The 19,350-nt window shown below is 43.2% G+C and overlaps 1 protein-coding gene across 16 annotated transcripts in view; it reads left to right on the forward strand.

Moving 5' to 3' along the window:
* FGGY (FGGY carbohydrate kinase domain containing) overlaps positions 1-19,350 on the forward strand; it is a 420,488-nt gene that overhangs the window by 27,191 nt on the left and 373,947 nt on the right. For all 16 annotated transcript variants that reach the window (XM_080655847.1, XM_080655856.1, XM_080655850.1 and 13 more), the window contains exon 3: positions 14,520-14,631. In XM_080655847.1, the coding sequence (XP_080511973.1) occupies positions 14,520-14,631 (112 nt within the window). The remainder of the gene's footprint in view (positions 1-14,519; positions 14,632-19,350) is intronic.

A 19,350-nucleotide genomic window follows, 5' to 3' on the forward strand; every position in this document is an offset into this window, starting at 1 on the left:
CAGAGGGAAAAATGAAGTCCTGGGTCCTTTCTTCTCCTCCTACTTTAGTTCCTTAAATATTCATGAAGGGCTTGGCGATTTACAGATGGACAATTCACCATTCTATCCATATTGATCAGTCTGTTTAAACTTTAATGAGCCCTGGGCTCCTGTTAGTGCCCCCGGAGAAGATGGCAGAGAGAGGAGGTAGGAGTGGGCGGCACTGGAGCAATATAGGAATAAAAGAAGGCACATCTTCTCTTCTGCCTGTTTAATTTTCCTCCTCCTTCCCCCTCAGCCCCACCTTGGTGAGAATCTTCTGCTTATTGCCCTTGGGCCTCCTTTGTTCTTCTAACATATAGCCTTCCTTGCCATTAAGGAAATTGTCAAGAAGAAAATATAATCCCCCAATGAACAGCTACTTTAAAAAAGGTCTGCTCTAAGTACAGCACAGTTTAATGGCAGATTTTAATCATCTCCCAGTGGCGGCCAACTCGCTATCTGTGTGGGCCCCTTAGCCACATGAGTGCTGTGGGCATTGGTCCTTAGCCAGGCTCTCTTGCTGCAGCAAACCTGGATGGAGCTGCTCCCCTCCTTAAGGAAGGAGGCATCTGTATATTAGCTGCAAGCACAGAGCACCGATTCTGGAGCCAGACCGCCTGCATCATCATCCCAGTTCCAACGTTTATTAGCTTGTCATCTTGGACAAGCTACTTAAGGTTTCTCGCTGGAGTTTCCTAATCTGTAAAATGGGAATGGTCTTGTACCTCTCTCTCGAGGTCTGTGGTGAGGATGCAATGAGCTGACGTATATGCGCTGCCATCACAGTGCCTGGAAATGCGTAAGCACTTTGTTTCCTGTGGCGATGAGGATGAGGAGGACAGAAATGAGGGGAATGGATTTGTAAGACAAATGTATTTAAAAGTCGAAGTCTGTTAGGGAGGCACCTCATAGGAGCAGTCACTATCCCCCTCCTGGTTAGGGTTCTTTCTATGAAAGATGCTGAGAAGCACTGGGCGAGGGCAAAGTGCAACATAAAATCCATTTTGACTTGGTGGCTCTGTTTTCTCAAGGACGTTAGAAAGTTAAGAGCTTGAGAGCAGTTGTACTACATCCTTCTCCCTAAGTCGTTCACTTGGTTTTCCCCGTAGTCAAGTTAATAAAACAACAATAGTGACAATAGGACGGTGACGATGATAATGGCAGCTAACATTTCTTGGGCACTAATTAGGTTCCAGGTACTGCTATCATCCTCATTCAGGTATCTTATAAGGGAAGCTTAGGCATTACTTCATTTTATCTGTATGACAGCCTCTCTCTTTTTTTTTTAATTAATCCTCACAAAGGATATTTTTCCATTGATTTTTAGAGAGGGCGGAAGGGACAGGGAGAGACAGAGAGAGAAACGTTGATGTGAGAGAGACACATCCACATCAATTGGTTGCCTTCTGCACATGCCCCCACCTGGGGTTGGGGATCGAGCTTGCAACCCAGTTACGTGCCCTTGACTGGAATCGAAGCCAAGACCCTTCAGTTGCTCTATCCACTGAGCCAAACCAGCTAGGGCTTGTATGACAACCTTTTGATGTAGTTTTTATTATTCTCTGTTTTGGAGCAGGAAGAAATGAACTTTGATGAGATTATGTAACTAGCCCAAGGTCACATGACTAATATGCACCCCACCCCCACACTCTGCCCTTTGCCTTTCTTTCCAGCCTCCTCTCACCCTGCTAGGAAATGTATGAAGCCACCTGAAGTATTTTGAATTAGCCACTCACTGTGTGGGGAACCTTGAGCTTCCTGTTGATCGTTGTACTACCTACATTGAATTACAAGTGCCTTTGCCTGGCTGTCTGCTCATGCGGAATATGTGTGCACCCCAAGCAGGGGTGATATCTTGTTTATCTGTATTTCTCTAGAGTTCCTCACTTGTAATATGCTTAGTTCATATTTGTTGAGTTTACCAATGAATGAAATGTCTCTGTTTTCATTATCCGGAATGTTCTTCTCTCACCCCCTCTACCTGCCCAACTCCTTGGTATCTTACAAGGTAAGTTTAAGTCTTGCTTCCTCCTGGGAGGCTTCCTGGATGACTCATGACCAGTTCTTCCCTGGCTTATCAACCTCCGAGGAAAGAGAGACTGAGAAAGCCTCTCTGCTGCCTCAGAGCCCACCACCTTCACATGTCTCGTTACCTGGCCCTTATCAGATTGCATTTATGTTGGTGACTTGTTTGGTTCCTTTTAAACCATGAGCTGAGCTCTTGGAGAGAATTGTCTTTGTATCCCTACCACGGAGGTGGGGAACCTTTTTCTGCCAAGGGCCGTGTAAAATTATCATCTTAAAAATTAGCCAGCTATCTTTGGTCAAACATTTCATTAATTCACCCCTGATGCCTTGGCAGAGCCAGATCAAATGATTTCCCGACCAGGCCCTAGCGTTCAACACATGGCCTGGAACAGATTTTGTGCTCAATAAATGATTGTTGAATTAGTGTTACTTACAGTTAAAAACAGACAATTAAAAAAGTTCTGGTGTCCCTCATCTAATTGAAGTGTCACAGTGACCCTGTGAGATAGATTGCCATTCTTCTTATTTGATACTTGAAAATAGTGAGGCTCTGAAACTAACAAGTATTAGGCGTCTAGTGAGATGGCTCCAGATCCTCTTCTCTCTTCTCCACTGGGATTGAGCAAACCAGCCAGGGCTATTTATAATTTGTTAAAATTGACAGTTGACATGTAATATTACATTAGTTTCAGGTGCGAAACATAGTTATTAGACATTTATGTACCTTACAAAGTGCTCACCCCAACAAGTCTAGTACCCATGTGATACCATACGTAGTTATTCCAATATTATTGACTACTAGAGGCCCGGTGCATGAAATTCGTGCAAGGGTCTCGGCCCTCGCAGCCCCGGCCGGCCCTCACAGCCCCAACTTCGTCTGGAAGGTCATCCGGATGGTTGTTCTGCTGTTCAGTCTAATTAGCATATTAGCTCTTTATTATATAGGATATTACTTATGCTCTACTTATATCCCTGTGACTATTTTTATAACTGATAGTTTGTACTTCTTAATTCCTTTCATCTTTTCACCCATCTCCCTAACCTATATTAATATCCATTTGATTGTCATACAAGTTGGGTAGGGAAGGGGTTGTTGTTCCCATTTTACCTTTGAAAAGAAAAACTGAGCCCTAGCCGGTTTGGCTCAGTGGATAGAGCGTCGGCCTGCGGACTGAGGGGTCCCAGGTTCGATTCCGGCCAAGGGCACATGCCCGGGTTGTGGGCTCGATCCCCAGTAGGGGGCATGCAGGAGGCAGCGGATCAATGATTCTCTCTCATCATTGATGTTTCTACCTCTCTATCCCTCTCCCTTCCTCTCTGAAATCAATAAAAAAAATATATTAAAAAAAAGAAAAACTGATGCCCAGAGACTTAACTGACTTCCCCTAAGTCACCCAGGGCAGGCAATAGGTGATAAGCCTGAAATCGTATAGCATAAATCTGTGTATCTCTTCACATCTCTCCATTTCCAACACACATACCTTCAACTTTTGTCTAGATTCGTGTGAGAAACTAACCGATTTCCTCATGTATGCCCTTTCCCTTCCAGTCCATTCTTGTTCTTGGAGGTGGATGATTCTTTTTTTTTTAGATGCTAACCTGATCATGTCACTCTTATGCTTACGACTCTTCAATACCATTTGGATAGAACTGAAATTCCTTAACATGGCCTTCAGCCCTTCATGGCTTGGTTTCACCCTCCTTTTATGTCTCCTCTCACGATGCCTCTCTCAGCTCTGAATCCCAGCCACCCTCTCCTGCCACATCCTCAGCATGCGGTGCTCCCTCCAGCCTCGCGACTCTCACACATGTGTTTTCTTCTCCCCGCCCACTGCCAACATATTTAATTCCTGCGCATCCTTAGATCCACACTATCCAATGCAGTACTCAGTAGCCACATGTGGCTATTAAGTTCATTACAGTGAAATACAATTTATTTTTTAATTTTTATTATTTTTTTAAAATACAATTTAAAATTTGGTTTCTCAGTTGCACTAGCCATGTTTCAAGTGTTCAGTAGCTATTTGGCTGGTGGCTACTGTGTTAAACATCACAGAACAGATCATTTCCCATTGCAGAGAGTCCCGTGGGCTAGAGCTGCACTGCCTTTCTGTTCGGAAGTTGGGTCTTCAAGGAGGAAACCTTTCCTTGCCCAATATCACCTCCAGATTGAGTCCTGTTTTATTTGCAAAATGTTTTCACAATATCTTGTACCTTTCCTTTCTAGAACTTTACATGGTTGATGAATCATTCACTCTTTCATTAATATCAAATAATAAAATCATTGCATAAACAAATAAAACAACAGAATAAATAATAAAGTCATTCATTTTGGGGATTAATTATCTATCTTCCCTACCAGATTTTATGTTTCAGGAGGGTGGACCAATCATTTGCTCACCCAGGTCCTAACATACAGTAGACTCAGGGAGTGTAAAAAAATGAGTGATTAAAGAAATTGGGACCTCCCTACTCCCAGTCAGTGGAGAAAGTTTGAGGAAGGATGTAGGGCTAAACGTGACTCTGGGGAACTCTTAAGAGAGGACATTCAGAACCGGGGAATAGCGTGGGCAGAAGTGCGAGATGGTGATGTCAAGGAGCCAGCCCTGGAGCAGATGGGCTCCAGTAGGAGGAAGAAGGGAGACTGGAAGCGATGGTAGGGGCACACCTGGCTAGCCGGTTCTGAGGCCCATAAGGGAGCTTTTCGAGAATCATCCAGAGTTTCAGAGTGACCAGCAGCAGATTCAAGATGGCTTGCAGGGAACAGGCACTACATTCATGGATGCCAGTTGGAGGCAGCATGATTCTTCTAATGAAGTTCTGGGGGCTGAGATTCCTTTGAGCTGTCAGCTCTGGGAGGCCTGTGTCCTTCATGCTGGCATGCACAGGTACTTAATAATATCTGCTTTACAATGAATGGCTGGATTAGACTGTTGGTGGAGGAATAAGTAGGAGGGGGAGGATTGAGAGACTTGAGAAGAAAGATCTAAGATGATTTGGTGACAATGGAGAGGAACGAGGTAGAGGCAGTTTCAGAGTTTCTGTTCTTGGAAGAATGTTGGTGTCACTGACATAAAAGGCAGGGTTTGGTCTATATTTCCCCACCTTATCTTCAAGGGACAACACCACACCTCAGCTCGGATGCTGTGCAGGTGATGGTCCACGATTGGCTTGATTCATTTTCTGAGCCACTAGAGTAGGTTTTGTCAGATCCAGAGCCTCCAGGGGCCTCACAGGCAACAGACACAAGCTGTGTTGGCCTCATTGCTGTTCCCACCTCTGGGCCTTGCTTTGCACTGGCTGTTTCATTCCTGGAACACTTTCTCCAGATTTCCAAACTGTCAGCTCCTCAGGTCCTTCAAGTGTTTTCTCAAATCTCACCTTCCCAGCAACCACCTCTTCCTTTTCCAGCATTCCTGATCCCCTACGTATCACTTTCTTGTATACTATACATACACTATATAACTTATTTGGTTTATTAGCTGTTATCTATCTCTATTAAAATATAGTCTCCAAAAGAGCAAGGAATTAAAAAAATATAATTTGCTTTCCATTGTTTCCCAAGTACCCAGAGGAGTTCACAGCCTGACCCTAGAAGGGGCCTGATTATATTTGCTGACTGACTGAATGAGTGAGTAATTGAATTGTGTAGGCAACAGGGAGCGATGGGCCTGAGGGAATCAGGGATCAGGGATTGCATAGCCCCACACATGCCCCCAGAGCTGACAAAGGCTTTCACATCAAGATTTAAAAGAACACAGGACCAGCCACACAGAACTCTATTGCAAGCTGGATTCTGTCTGTGGGGCCCCAGGCTTCGACCCTATCTCCAAATAGAGCTCAAGATAAAACCAGGTATGCCTCTGACCTTCCAGCTCTTCCTTTGAAACCGCTGTCTCCCCACCAATATGGCAGAGCCTGCTGATCTAAAACATATGCAGGGTTGAACTGGTTCCCACAGTCAGAACAAAGCTATGTACAACCCCTTCTCCAAATATTTGTTTGCTGCCCCATAGCTACGAGTTGACAGTTGCTAGACATGGACCAGGTTACCAAACCAAGTTGCCATAATCTCCTTCTCTGGAAATTCTCTAGAAGAGCAATGTGCTTTCTCTCTAGCCAGGGAAATTCCCTTGATGCCAAGGCATTGGGGTGAGTTTACTAGACTGCTTTCTTCTTCCATTAGTAACAGTGTAGAAAAGAATCCTCAGGTCAGCAGGTCAAGTCCCAGGGGCCTTCTGGGTAGTGTGACCCTGACCTGACGGCCTTAATTCTGGGATGCTGTAGATGGAGGTGGGGTTGTCCCACTCTTGGGTAAGCATGATCATAAGGCATTTCCATATAAGACTGAGGAAATAAGAGTGGCTCCCCAACAAATCGGATGTAAATGCATGTCACAATTCTTCCAATTCCTGGTGATAGGTTACTGTTTTGGAGATGGAGACACCGAACCTTTGTGACCGAAAGGCGTTGATTAGAATGTGGAACTCTTCAGAGGGGATTCATAAAATAGATTGAAGGGAGTGTTTGCTTTGCTCCTACTGGAAGCTTACTGCCACCATGATTCTTAGGAAGATTTGAGTATATCCACTCTTTTTGATCACCATCCCTTTGCCTATCATTTATATATGTGCTTACATGACACAGAGAGCATACTACCGGTATAATCTATATATGAAAGCCTAAGTGACCGTTAAGGTGGAATGACTAGAACGACCTGTCGCCATGATGCGCACTGACCACCAGGGGATAGACGCTCAATGCAGGAGCTGCCCCCTGGTGGTCAGTGCGCTTCCACAGAGGGAGTGCCACTTAGCTAGAAGCCGGGCTCACCGCTAGCAAGCACAGCAGCAGTGGCGGGAGCCTCTTCTGCCTCCGCGGCAGCGCTAAGGAGCAGTGAGCTGAGCAGTAAGGAGTGAGCAGGTGGGCAGTAAGGAGTAAGGGATCCTGGATTGCAAGAGGGATGTCTGACTACTGGCCTGGGGATTGGGCCTAAGCTGGCAGGCAGACATCCCCCGAGGGGTCCCGGAATGCAAGAGGGTGCAGGCCAGGCTGTGGGACCCCCCGCAACCCCCCAGTTCATGAATTTTTGTGCACTGGGCCTCTAGTTTATACATAAAAATGATTCAATTGAACAGTCAGTTAATGAGGCATTGAGTGGGTTTTCCATCCTTTACATTTATTTCTTATACTAGTAGCCCTGCGCACAAATCCATGCGTCAGTAGCTCTCTGTGGGGCCTGGCCACTCCACGCCCGCTGCCTAGAGGCTCTCCGCGGCCCAGAGGCCCATCCGCAGCTGGGTGCGGAACACTTTGCTTTGTCGCCAGGGTGACAATGCAAGCGTTCCGCGCCCTGGCCTGGCCAGAGGCCCATCCATGGCTGGGTGCAAAATGCTTGCCTCGTTGCCAGGGTAATAATGCAAGCGTTTCCCCCCCCCACACACACCCCCCTGGCTGCTCTGTGCCCGCTGCCCAGAGGCCCTCCAAGGCCGGGGTGGAACGCTTGCCTCGTCACCGCAGCAACAAAGCAAGCATTCCACCAGGCCACTCACACTGCCCGCTCTCAGCGGCTGCCCCCCCCACCCCCCCCCCCCCGGGACTTGGGGACTCCGACGGGGCTGAGAGGACTGGGCACTGCCATCTTGTGGCTGTGGGCGCCGCCATCTTTGTGACGGAGTGATGGTTAATTTGCATATTACCCTTTTATTAGATACGATTTACTGGTTCCAAAGCACTTTCAAACCAATTGACTCCTTTGATCCTCCCCTGGGGTATCTCTTTCCTCTCAGGGAACTGAGGCTCAGAAAGGTAATGAGATTAATGCAGGATTAAACTGACTCACAAGTGGTGGAGTTGCAACCAGAAGGTGGCTTCTTTACACCATCTTCCAGGTTCATTTCTACTCCAAAGCTGCCTTGTGGTATTGAGTTTATTGAGTCTTCTGTGTTTTCTCACCCATTTCCTCCTTTGACTAGCTGCAGGCCTGTGAGGGATGGGCTTGCCCAGTTCAGGCCTGCACTGTCTGGGCATGGAGGTCAGTGGGGCCACGGGGCAGGTAGAAGTTAGGGCTGGCCTATTGATTCATTGATATATGTCCCACAAATTCAAAGAAGATTTGAGACAGCTAATTTATTCTAATAATGGCTGATATTTATCATGCACCAAATGCCAGATGTTGGGCTAATCACCCCTTATTTTGCTGCATTTTCATAACATCATGAGGAGATATAGGCACAAGTAATAGCTTTGTGCAACCAAGGAAACTGTTTTTCTGGCTTTCCAAAGTCATATGACTGGTAAGTGGCAGAGCCAGGCTTCAGACTCAGATTGCACCCAGCGCCATTGATTTTAACCACTATTCAGTGATTTCCAAGCCAAGATGGAAAGATGGACATGGCAGACAGAAGAAGCCGTGCCTATAAATGCTATGGAGATGTGGTCCAGCAAGGCCAGAGGGGGTTAGAATGGCTGGAATTGTGTAACCTGCCCTCAGTCACACATAGCCAGAGTGGCAGAGCTAGGCTTTGAAACCAGGCGTTTGAAACCAGGTTGTCATGAGGCCAGGCTGCCTGACAGAGAATTGGGTTTGGTCCTCATGCTCTTGTAAGTCTAGATCTGTGGTCGGCAAACTGCAGCTCGCGAGCCACATGCGGCTCTTTGGCCCCTTGAGTGTGGCTCTTCCACAAAATACCACGGCCTGGGTGAGTCTATTTTGAAGAAGTGGCGTTAGAAGAAGTTTAAATTTAAAAAATTTGGCTCTCAAAAGAAATTTCAATCGTTGTACTGTTGATATTTGGCTCTGTTGACTAATGAGTTTGCCGACCACTGGTCTTGATCAATCAGTGTCGTAAAGACAGAGGGTATTCACCTGGCGCTGTGGGGCAAAGGTATTGCCAGAGGTCACTAGCAAATGTTCTCCCCTAGCTCACATGCCCTCTCCACAGGGTGAGTCTCCTGGGCATTAGGAAAATCTCTGATGACACAGGCGGACAGTATGGTGCAATAGAAAGGACACAGGTTCAGAGTTTGAATTCTGGTTCTGCCATCTACTGGCTGTGTGACAAGTGCAATACTTGCTCCCCCTTCCCTCCCTAGTCCTCCACTTACATTTTATGAAATGAAAATATTAAATATATCTTCAGAGGACTTTGTAAGGATTAAATAAGATAATGTATGTAAAGCACCTGGCACATAGTAGGTGCTCAATTCATGGTAGCATTTTGTTATTTATTATTACTTGACAAATTGAATGCTTTTTTTTGTTGAAAATCTATAATCGTGTATAGCTCCTATATGAGGAACATGGTACTTAGTAAGAATTTGAATCCTAGGTTACAAGTCTGCCATTCCAAAACAGGCAAAAAGAAGAATTATGCATTTTAAATGGAGATGGATTCTTTTGGGTTGGCTTTTGTGGGATTTAAAAGGTTTTTGTCAGGTTTGAAGTTACTGGGAAATGGTAAATGTTAATGATTATGGCCACTCATGTTTTTTCAAAAAAGAAAACCATAGAAACAAAAATAAAAATTAGAGTTAATCAATAAATCTATTATTCTACAACTTATAAAAATTACATAATGAAGTGAAAAATCTCCTATCTCCTCTAACTGACATTTCTGCTCTCAGAGGCAATTACCATTAACAATTTGTTGTGTATACTTTTTTGTTTTATTTTTTTTTACCTTATTGTATTGAAATGGATATCTTTCCATTTCATTTTTTATGGCTCAACTTTTAAACCTATATTTAACAGTGTGAGGTATAATTTACACACCATAAAATCTATCTATTTTAAATGTATAATTCAGTGATTTAATTAAATGTACAGAGTTGTGCAGTCATCATGCTAATCCAATTTTAGAAACCTTCTGTTACTCTAAAAAGTTCCTTATTCCTTTTTTGCGGTCAGTTCTCACCCCATAGATAGATAACTTCTTATCTACTATCTATATTTATAGTTACTCCTTTTTAGACATCTATCTATGTAAAACCCTAATATGCAAATAGACTGAACGGCAGAATGACCAGCAGAATGACCAGTCACTATGACACACACTGACCACCAGGGGCAGATGCTCAATGCAGGAGCTGCCCCCAGCCCATAGGCCCCGACTGGCGGTGGCGGCAGGGTCAGGGCCAGCAAGCGGGCATCACCAGGCCAGCCATGTGAGCTGGGGCCCCGATCACCCCACCAGTCACCCCACAGATCGGTCCTGATCGCCACCCAGGCCTAGGGACCCTACCCATGCATGAATTTTGTGCACTGGGCCTCTAGTTTTATATAAATGAATTCATAGAAAATGCATTATTTTGTGTCTGACTTTTTTCACTTAGCATGTTTTTAAGGTTCATTCATGTTGTTGCACATATGAGTAGTTAGTCCTTTTTTCTTGCTACGTGCTAGTCCATTGTATAGATATACCATAACTTGTTTACCATTTGGTTAAACCATGATGGATATTTGAATTGTTTCTAATTTTGAGTTATTATGAGTAGTGCTGCTATGAATATACACATACAAGTCTTTGTGTTGGCATATGTTTTATTTTTCTTGGATAGATATCTAGGTGTGAAATTGTTGATTTGTATAGTAAATTATATTTAAAAACTGTCAACCTTTTTTTTCAAAGTGGTTGTATCTTATATTTCCACCAGTAGTGTATGAGGGTTCCACTTTATAACCTGAGCCAAACCAGCTGGGGCTGAGTTTTGCTTTTAAAGAAATATTTGTCTAACTCATGATCACAAAAGATTTTTCTCCTATGTTTTCTTCTACAAGTTTTATAGTTTTAATTCTTACACTTAGGAATATGATACATGTTGAGTTAATTTTTGTATATGGTATAAATATGATACATGTTGAGTTAATTTTTGTATATGGTATAAATATGATACATGTTGAGTTAATTTTTGTATATGGTATAAGCTAAGTCCTTTTTTTTTTCATATCAAACTAGAGGCCTGATGCATGAAATCGTGCTCGGGATGGAGGGTGGGGGTGTCCCTCAGCCTGGCCTGCGCCCTCTGGCAATCCGGGACCCTTCAGGTAGGGTCCCTAGGCGTGGCTGGTGATCAGGGCCTATCGGGGCTTTCCTTCCCCAGGCTGCTGGCAGCTGGCCCCGCCCCCGCCACTGCCACTACTTGCCATCTGTGTGGCGCTGCCCTCCCTCCCCCACCACCAGTTGCCTCCCTCTGCGGGCCACAGGCATGGGGTGCAGTTACTTGGCTGGCCTGGGCCTCCCTCTTTGGGGCAATCGCGGTGCCTTCCCTCCATCCCCCCACATCGATTGCCCTGCTGGCCAGTGGCCTGGGCCTCTCTCTGGGAGGTGATTGTGGGGGGAGGGCGGGGCCGCCCAACCAATCGTATTGCACCTGCCTTGGCTGGCCTGGCGCCAGTACGTGTCATAGCATGGTCATCCGGAAGGTCATCTGGATGGTCGTTCTACTGTTTGGTCCATTTGCATATTATGCTTTTATTATTATAGATGGGCCTTTAGTTGTTCTACCACCATTGTGAAACAGACTGTCTTTGCCCTCATTGAATTGTTTTGGCTCCTTTATCCAATACCAATTGACCATTACGTCTTGGGTTTGTTTCTTAGTTTGCTATTCTGTTCCGTTAATCTATAAATTTATTCTTTTGCCGGTACCACGCTGACTTAGTAATGGCAACTTTCTAGTAAGTTTTGAAATCAGGTAACATAAGTTTTCCAACTTTGTTTTTTCTTTCAAAAGAGTTTAGCTCATTTATGCCCTTTACATTTCTATGTGTTAGAAGCAGTTTGTCAGTTTCTAAAAATAATCTGCTGGGATTTTAATAGGAGTTGTGTAGAATCTGTAGACTAATCTGAGATTATTATTTTAATGATGTTGAATTTTCCATTTTATGAATATCCCCCATATTTCTCCAACTTGTAAGGTGGTGTTTTTTTTTGTGTGTGTGTGTGTCAATGTTTTATAGTTTATAGGCAGTAGGTCTAGAGCAGGGGTGGGCAAATTTTTTGACTCGAGGGCCACAATGGGTTCTTAAACTGGACTGGAGGGCCAGAACAAAAGCATGGATGGAGTGTTTGTGTGAAATAATATAAATTCAAAGTAAAGGAGCAGAGGGGAGAGCAAGAGAACCCTCCGCTCTTTCGGCTCCGTGGGCCGGATAGAACAGCCGAACGGGCCGGATCTGGCCCGCGGGCCGTAGTTTGCCCACGGCTGGTCTAGAGCTTCTCTTAATGAATTTATTCCTGAGTGTTTTATTTTTTTGATGCTAATGTGAGTGGAATTGTTTTCCTTTTTTTAAAAATATATTTTTATTGATTTTTTACAGAGAGTAAGGGAGAGGGATAGTTAGAAACATAGATGAGAAACACCAATCAGCTGCCTCCCGCTCGCCCCCTACTGGGGATCGAGCCCACAACCAAGGTACGTGCCCTGGACCAGAATCGAACCTGAGACTCTTCAGTCCGTGGGCGGACACTATCCACTGAGCAAAACTGGTTAGGGCTGACATTGTTTTCTTAATTTCAATTTTGATAACTTAGTTAGTATTATACAGAAATACCATTGATTTTTATATGTTAGTCTTTTTTCCTGTGATTTTACTAAGCTTACCTATTAGTTTTAGTAGCTTTTTAATTTTTGTGGGGTTTTTTTTTTTTTTTTTGTAGATTTCTTAGGATTTTCTGCACCTGAAATCATGTCATCAGCAATAAAAGATACTTTAACATTTCTTTTCAATCCATATGCTTCAAATTTCTTTTTCTTGCCTGACTGCATTGGCTAGAACCTCTACTTCAAGACTGAATAGAAGTGATGAAAGAGTATATCCTTGCTTTGTTTATATTAGGGGGGAATCTTTTGCCATGCCATTAAGTGTGATTTTAGCTGCAGGTTCCTATAGATGCTCTCTATCAGGTTTTGAAAGTTTTCTTTTTTCCTGGTTTATTGAGTGTTTTGTTTTCTTTCTCTTTCTGTATCTCTTGAGATGATCATTTGATATTTATTTGTGCTTTATTCTGTTAATATGTGTAATACATTAATTTATTTATGGATATTAAACTTCTCTTGCATTCCTGGGGTAACTATATGATGTTGGTGTATAATGCTGTTTAATATATTGCAAGGTTAGTTTCTTAATATTTTGTTAAGGATTTTTATAGCTATGTTCATGACAGTTTTTGATCTATAGTGTCCTTTTTCTTATGTCTTTATTTTTTTGGGAGGGGCCTTTGGATATCAGGGTAATACTGGCCATGTAAAATGTGTTGGAAAATGTTCCCTCTTTTACTATGTACTGAACAAGTTTGTGTAGGAAAAATATTGTTTTTTTCCTTAAAATTTTTGTGTGTGTAATTTCTCAGTGAAGCCATCTGGTCCTAGCGTTGTTTTTTTTTTAAAGTTTTTTTGATGGTAATGTTATAAAAACAATTTTGATTTTTCAAGAATAAATACATTTCAATTTGTCATGTGGCTTTGGTAAATTTTTATAGCCCCCCCAAATAGATCTTGTTGTTTTTATATGTTTTTATTAATTTCTAGAGAGAGAGCAAGGGAGAGGGATAGAGAGATAGACACATTATTGATTGGCTGCCTCCTGCACTTCCCCTTCTGGGAATTGAGCATGCAACTCAGGCATCTGCCCTGACTGGGAATTGAATCCATGACCTGGTTCATGGGTCGATACTCAACCACTGAACCACACCGTCCAGGCACAAATGGTTGTTTTTGATGATTTTTATCCCCCAGTTTTATCCTTTTATTTTGTTCCGAGGACTTGCTGACCTATTCATACCACCACACCCAGAAGTGGCTTCTCTAACTCTTTTTAATTGTTGTAGAGTATTTCATTTTACAGATGTACCATAGTCTATTTAATATAAAAGTTTTTCTAATTATTAAATATATTCTTAAGCAGTGCTGCAGTTAACCTTTATATACAGGTGACTTTCTTTGCTTAGGCTAATAACTTTCTAAGATACATTCTTAGAAGTGGCAATGCTGGGCCAAAAGTAATGCATATCTTACATTTTAAAAAATACTATGAAATTATTTTTCAAAATTTATACTACATTAGAAGGTTCACTTCTCCATATCTGGCCACTAAGATATGCTATTAATCTTTTACATTTTTGCTAATGTGAAAAACAAAGAGTAGTATATTTTAGTTTGGTATGTTTTATATTTTATTGAATTGGAATGGAGTTGGGAGTCTTTCTATATGCTCTTTGACTATTTCTTTATATTTTATGAAGTGATGTGTCATGCCCTTTGCTTAATTTCCAGTTAGATTGGTTGTCTTTCTCTTATTTATTTATAAATTCTTCTAATGTTGAACTTTTATCTATTTTACGTTGTAAATAATTTTTCTATTCTATGATTCACTCTCTTCTAGTCATAATTTATTTTCATTTTTTAAAAAGGCTTGCATTGTAATTTATATTCTTGTTTTTTTTTGTGTGTGTGTTTTTTTTAAACAGAAAGTTGTACAAGGGATCGATTTAAACCAAATCCGAGGGCTTGGGTTTGATGCCACATGTTCTCTGGTTGTTTTGGATAAGCAGTTTCGTCCTTTACCAGTAAACCATGAAGGTAGGACCATTCCTCTCTCTTTCCCTGGTGGTGGGAGACATGCTGGGACAGTCTTAGCTGATCAATCCAAAGGGCCCAGGTGGGACATGAGGGCACAGGTCTCTTACCAGTGAAAGTGAGACTTAGAGGAGAAGCATAGATGCCAGTAATCATGTCCTAGAGGTTAAAAGCTTGACTAGCATTTGGTCAGAGTAGGGTGGCATCAGGGGCCTAGATTCTGGAGAGACTTGGCTCCATAAAGCACAAGAGCCACCGTAGAGAGCTTGAGGGAAGGACATGGACTCATTATTAGCTCAGACTGGGTATCCTTGAAACAGACAAGTGGTCTGGGTGTTTTTTAGAAGAGAGTGCCAGTGTCTGTAGTTGTTTTGCATATGCAGCTCCTATACAACACTCATTTGAGTGGGTGAGCCAAGTCCATTTAAAGGAACTAGAACAAGGCAGACAGGACCATGTATCACACAGAAACTGGGAACAGATGGCCTCTGTTTTCAATGGCCAGACCAAAGACATTCCCATTTAATGAGGTTGTTCTAATGAGGTTGTGACTCCACAAATGTAAAGTGTCGCTTGGGTTTACCCTCAGAAATTTTTCACAGGGAGTGAGGATGTGTCCCCTTTGGGGAATTTCTGTCAGTAGCTGTAGCCCTGAGGTTGAAACTAGGAAGTCTACACTGGTCGGGTAGGTAATGCATGATGATAAACTTCAACTGGTACTTTTTTGTTTTTTAATCTTCATCAGAGAATATGGTTTTATTGATTTCAGAGAGAGGAAGGGAGAGTGAGAAACACTGATGTGAGAAACATCAATCGGTTGCTACCAACATGTGCCGTGACTGGGGATTGAACCTGTAACCTAGGTATGGGCCCTGACTGGGAAGGAATCTGCAGCCTTTTGGTGTACGAGATGAATCTCCAACCAGATACTTAACTTCTTAATGAGCAGAGATCATTTGGGAGTGGTGGATATTATGATGCACTGGAAAGTGCATCTAAAGGAATGTGGCTCTAGGTGTTGTCACAGTCAGTTGTTGCCAAGGTAGCCATTACAGACATGTTTTGGGCTGGATTATGTTTAAGAACCCTTAGTAGTAGATACTGCTGTAGCAGTGTCTTTCTGCACTGGTGGCTGTGGATACTGGGGTACACTGGGACACCTGGGGATTGGAGTCAGGCAGATCCTGGATCTTAGCTGGAGCACAGGAGTAATGATGACCTTTTCACACACACACACACACACACACACACACACACACACGCACACACGCACACACACACACTCACTCGTTCTTGCTATACTTATTAGCACCTACTTTGTGCCAAGCCCTGTTATTAAGTGCTGGGGCTTCAAAGATGATTATGGACTGTCCTTGTTCTTTTACTGGCTCAGTTGCATTTGTCTGGAAGCAGAGACCGAAGGATGGGGCTGAACCAGCAGACCTCAGCTCAGCAGCAGCAGGCACTCTCCAATTATGAGATGTGTCCAGCCATGCTGGGAGGCTGTCAGCACTTCCCTTATTGGCTTTAAGTCCAGGTCAGGTGATCGCCTGTTAGGGATGCTGTAGGGGGAATTCTTATTTGGGGTGGGGTGTTAGGTGTTAAAAGTTTCAAGGGCCTTAGCTGGTTTGGCTCAGTGGTTGGAGTGTTGGCCCACAGACTGACGGGTCCTGGGTTTGATTCTGGTCAAGGGCATGTACCTTGATTGCAGGCTGGATCCCTGATCTGGGCGTGTGCATGAGGCAACCAATCAATGTGTCTCTCTCACATCGATGTTTCTCTCTGTCTGTCCCCTTCCCTTCCACTCTCTCTAAAAATAAATGGGAAAAAATATATCCTTGGATGAGGATTACAAAAACAACAACAAAAGTTCTAAGGACACATACCTTCTAACCTGCCAAAAACACATGTTGTTTTTAAAACTCTGGCTGTATATTCATGAGCCTAACCCCCCAAATTTGAATTCAGTTGGCTTAGTGCGAGAGTAGGGCATCAGCATATTTGAAGTTCCCTCAGTAATTCTAGTATTGCAGAATCACTGGGCACAGATGAATGGACAGTTAACACAGCAGGAACAAAAACAGTGAAGTGGCAGATGAGAGTTCCTTGTCGGATCTGCTTAGATACCTGCCCTCTCTGGATGCCATCATTTCTCTCATTGTAGGTAGAATTGCCTCCTGTTAACAGACCTTCTATTAAAAGGGTAGCTAGGTTGCGCCTCTAATTATAAGTGTTGAAAAAATTATATTTCACCTAAAAGGTTAAGATGTACCCATTCATCAAATGCATCCAGCTGCAGGTGCCCCTCACCAGTTTTCTGCCTTTCAACAGGTTCTATTAAGGGTAGATTTTATCTGAAATAGATTATCCTATGTTAGAAAATGATACTAGAATTTTCAAGGTGGTTTAAAGATTCTTTAACGTTTGCTGATACCTACATGACAGTGACCAACTCTTTTTTTTTAATACATTTTTTATTGATTCCAGAGAGTATGGGAGAGGGAGAAAGAGATAGAAACATCAATGATGAGAGAGAATCATTGATCAGCTGCCTCCTGCACACCCTACACTGTGGAATCAAGCCTGAAATCCGGTCATATACCCTGGCAGGGAATCGAACCGTGACCTTCCGGTTCTATAGGTCAACGCTTAACCACTGAGCCATGCCACTGGGCTGCGGTGACCAATTCTTGATTGGTTAACTGGAGTAATTGTGAGGAGCAGAGAGTGGAGTCAGGAAATTAACCATCGCCATTAAAATCAAACCTACAGCCCTAGCTGGTTTGGTTCAGTGGATAGAGCATTGGCCTGGGGACTGAAGGATCCTGGGTTTGATTCTGGTCAAGGGCACATGCCTGGGCTGTGAGCTTGATCCCCAGTAGGGAGCATGCAGGAGGCATCTGATCAATGATTCTCTCTCATTGATGTTTCTAACTCTCTCTCCTTCTGCCTTCCTCTCTGAAGTCAATAAAAATATATATTAAAAAAAAATCAAACCTACAAAATGGGCAAAACTGTTACCATTGTTAGATGTCAACCACAAACAAAACAAAACAATAACAAAAACCCACCAAAAAATCCCAAAAACCCAAATATATTAAGTACAATAGTTTAAGAATACCAATTGTTTCTATCTGATGAACAGTCTCATTGTTAGGCTGTTCTTGTTTTATCTTTCTTCCTTTGAAGACCAGAGCAGCCCCTGGGGTGGACAGTGGTACTGTGGCTGCCTGCTTCCTGGGTTAGACAGTGGGGCATTGGTGCCTGCTTCCTCCCTCTGTGGCCCATCAGTCTGAAGGCATAACTGTGTTTGGGACATCCCAGCTGTAAGAGCTCTTGGGGAGGAAGGCAACCAAGAGGCCAGGGAAGGACTTACTACCTAGGCTACTCTGCAACAGACACCTAATACTTGAGGTGTTTGCTGATTCATAGTCATTTTCTCCCCTCAAGTATGGCTGGAACATAAAGCGTTCAAAATATTAATGCATACATGGATAAATAATCTGCCCCTAGGTAAACCGGCTGCAGGCATACGTGGGAGCTATTGCAGGTTTGGTTGCGGACCATTGCAATAAAGTGACTATGGCACTGAAGCGAGTCACATGAATTTCCCAGTGTATAGAACAGTTATGTTTACACTATGCTATAGTCTGTTAAGTGTGCAATAGCATGATATTAAAAAACAACAACGTCCATCCCTTAGTTAAAAAACACTTTATTGCTTAAAATTGCTAACTGTCATCTGAGCCTTCAGTGAGTTGTAATCTTTTTGCTGGTTGAGGATCTTATCTTCAGTTTGTAAACACGCAGTATCTACAAGGTGCAGTAAGGCAAAGTGCAGTAAAATGGGGCAAGCCTGATGTAACCCAAAGGCTGCTCTACCATACTGCCCCCCGTTCTCTTAAAATACGATAGCTTCTGGGTCTGAGCTCAGTTTGTGTAGAGCCTCCTTTCTTACTCTTTCACCTGGCTAACCAACTAAATTAAAGCTGTATTGCCTCTTGGGAGCTCTCTGTGCAGCCTCAGGCTCAGCTAACCTAATGCCCTCTCTGCTCCTCCTTCTCTGTTTCCCACATCTGCCACTTCTGTTCTGGCAGTCAACACACCACATGCTTCGTAAAGGCAAGGTCTGTGGCCCATTCTTCTTGGCATCCCAGCACTGTGCCTGGCATATAGTAGCTGCTCATTAAAAGACTTAAAGAATTTTTAGTGGAGTCTTTATTTGTGGTTTTCTTCAAGAACTGAAAAATGATTAACTTGCCAGTTTTTGCCTAAAAGTAAAAGTTAATAATCATAATAAATACAATAAAGTACTTGAACCGGTATAGTTCTCATTGTGTCATTCTGACTGCATGTTGAGAGCCTTTCATGTAAAGGCAGTGCTAGCTGATTGGTTCTTTTGGGAAAAAAATGTTTTTATTGATTTTAGAGAGAGAGAGGAAGGGAAAGGGGGAGAAACATTGATTGGCTGCCTTCTGCATGCCTCCTACTGGGGATCAGGCCCACAATCCCAGCATGTACCCTGACCGGGAATAGAACAGGCGGCCTCTCGGTGCAGGGGACAAGGAGGCCCAACCAATTGAGCCACACTGGCCAGGGCTGGTTGGTTCTTTATAGTTGAAAGTTCAGCAACAGGTGTTTTTGTCTTCCAGCAGCACCAGACACATCCTATACAATATTTAAGAAGCAATACTGATATTACCTCTTAAATATCATACACCC

The sequence above is a fragment of the Plecotus auritus genome, assembly GCF_963455305.1.
Source record: "Plecotus auritus genome assembly, chromosome: 2".
Taxonomy (NCBI): domain Eukaryota; kingdom Metazoa; phylum Chordata; class Mammalia; order Chiroptera; family Vespertilionidae; genus Plecotus; species Plecotus auritus.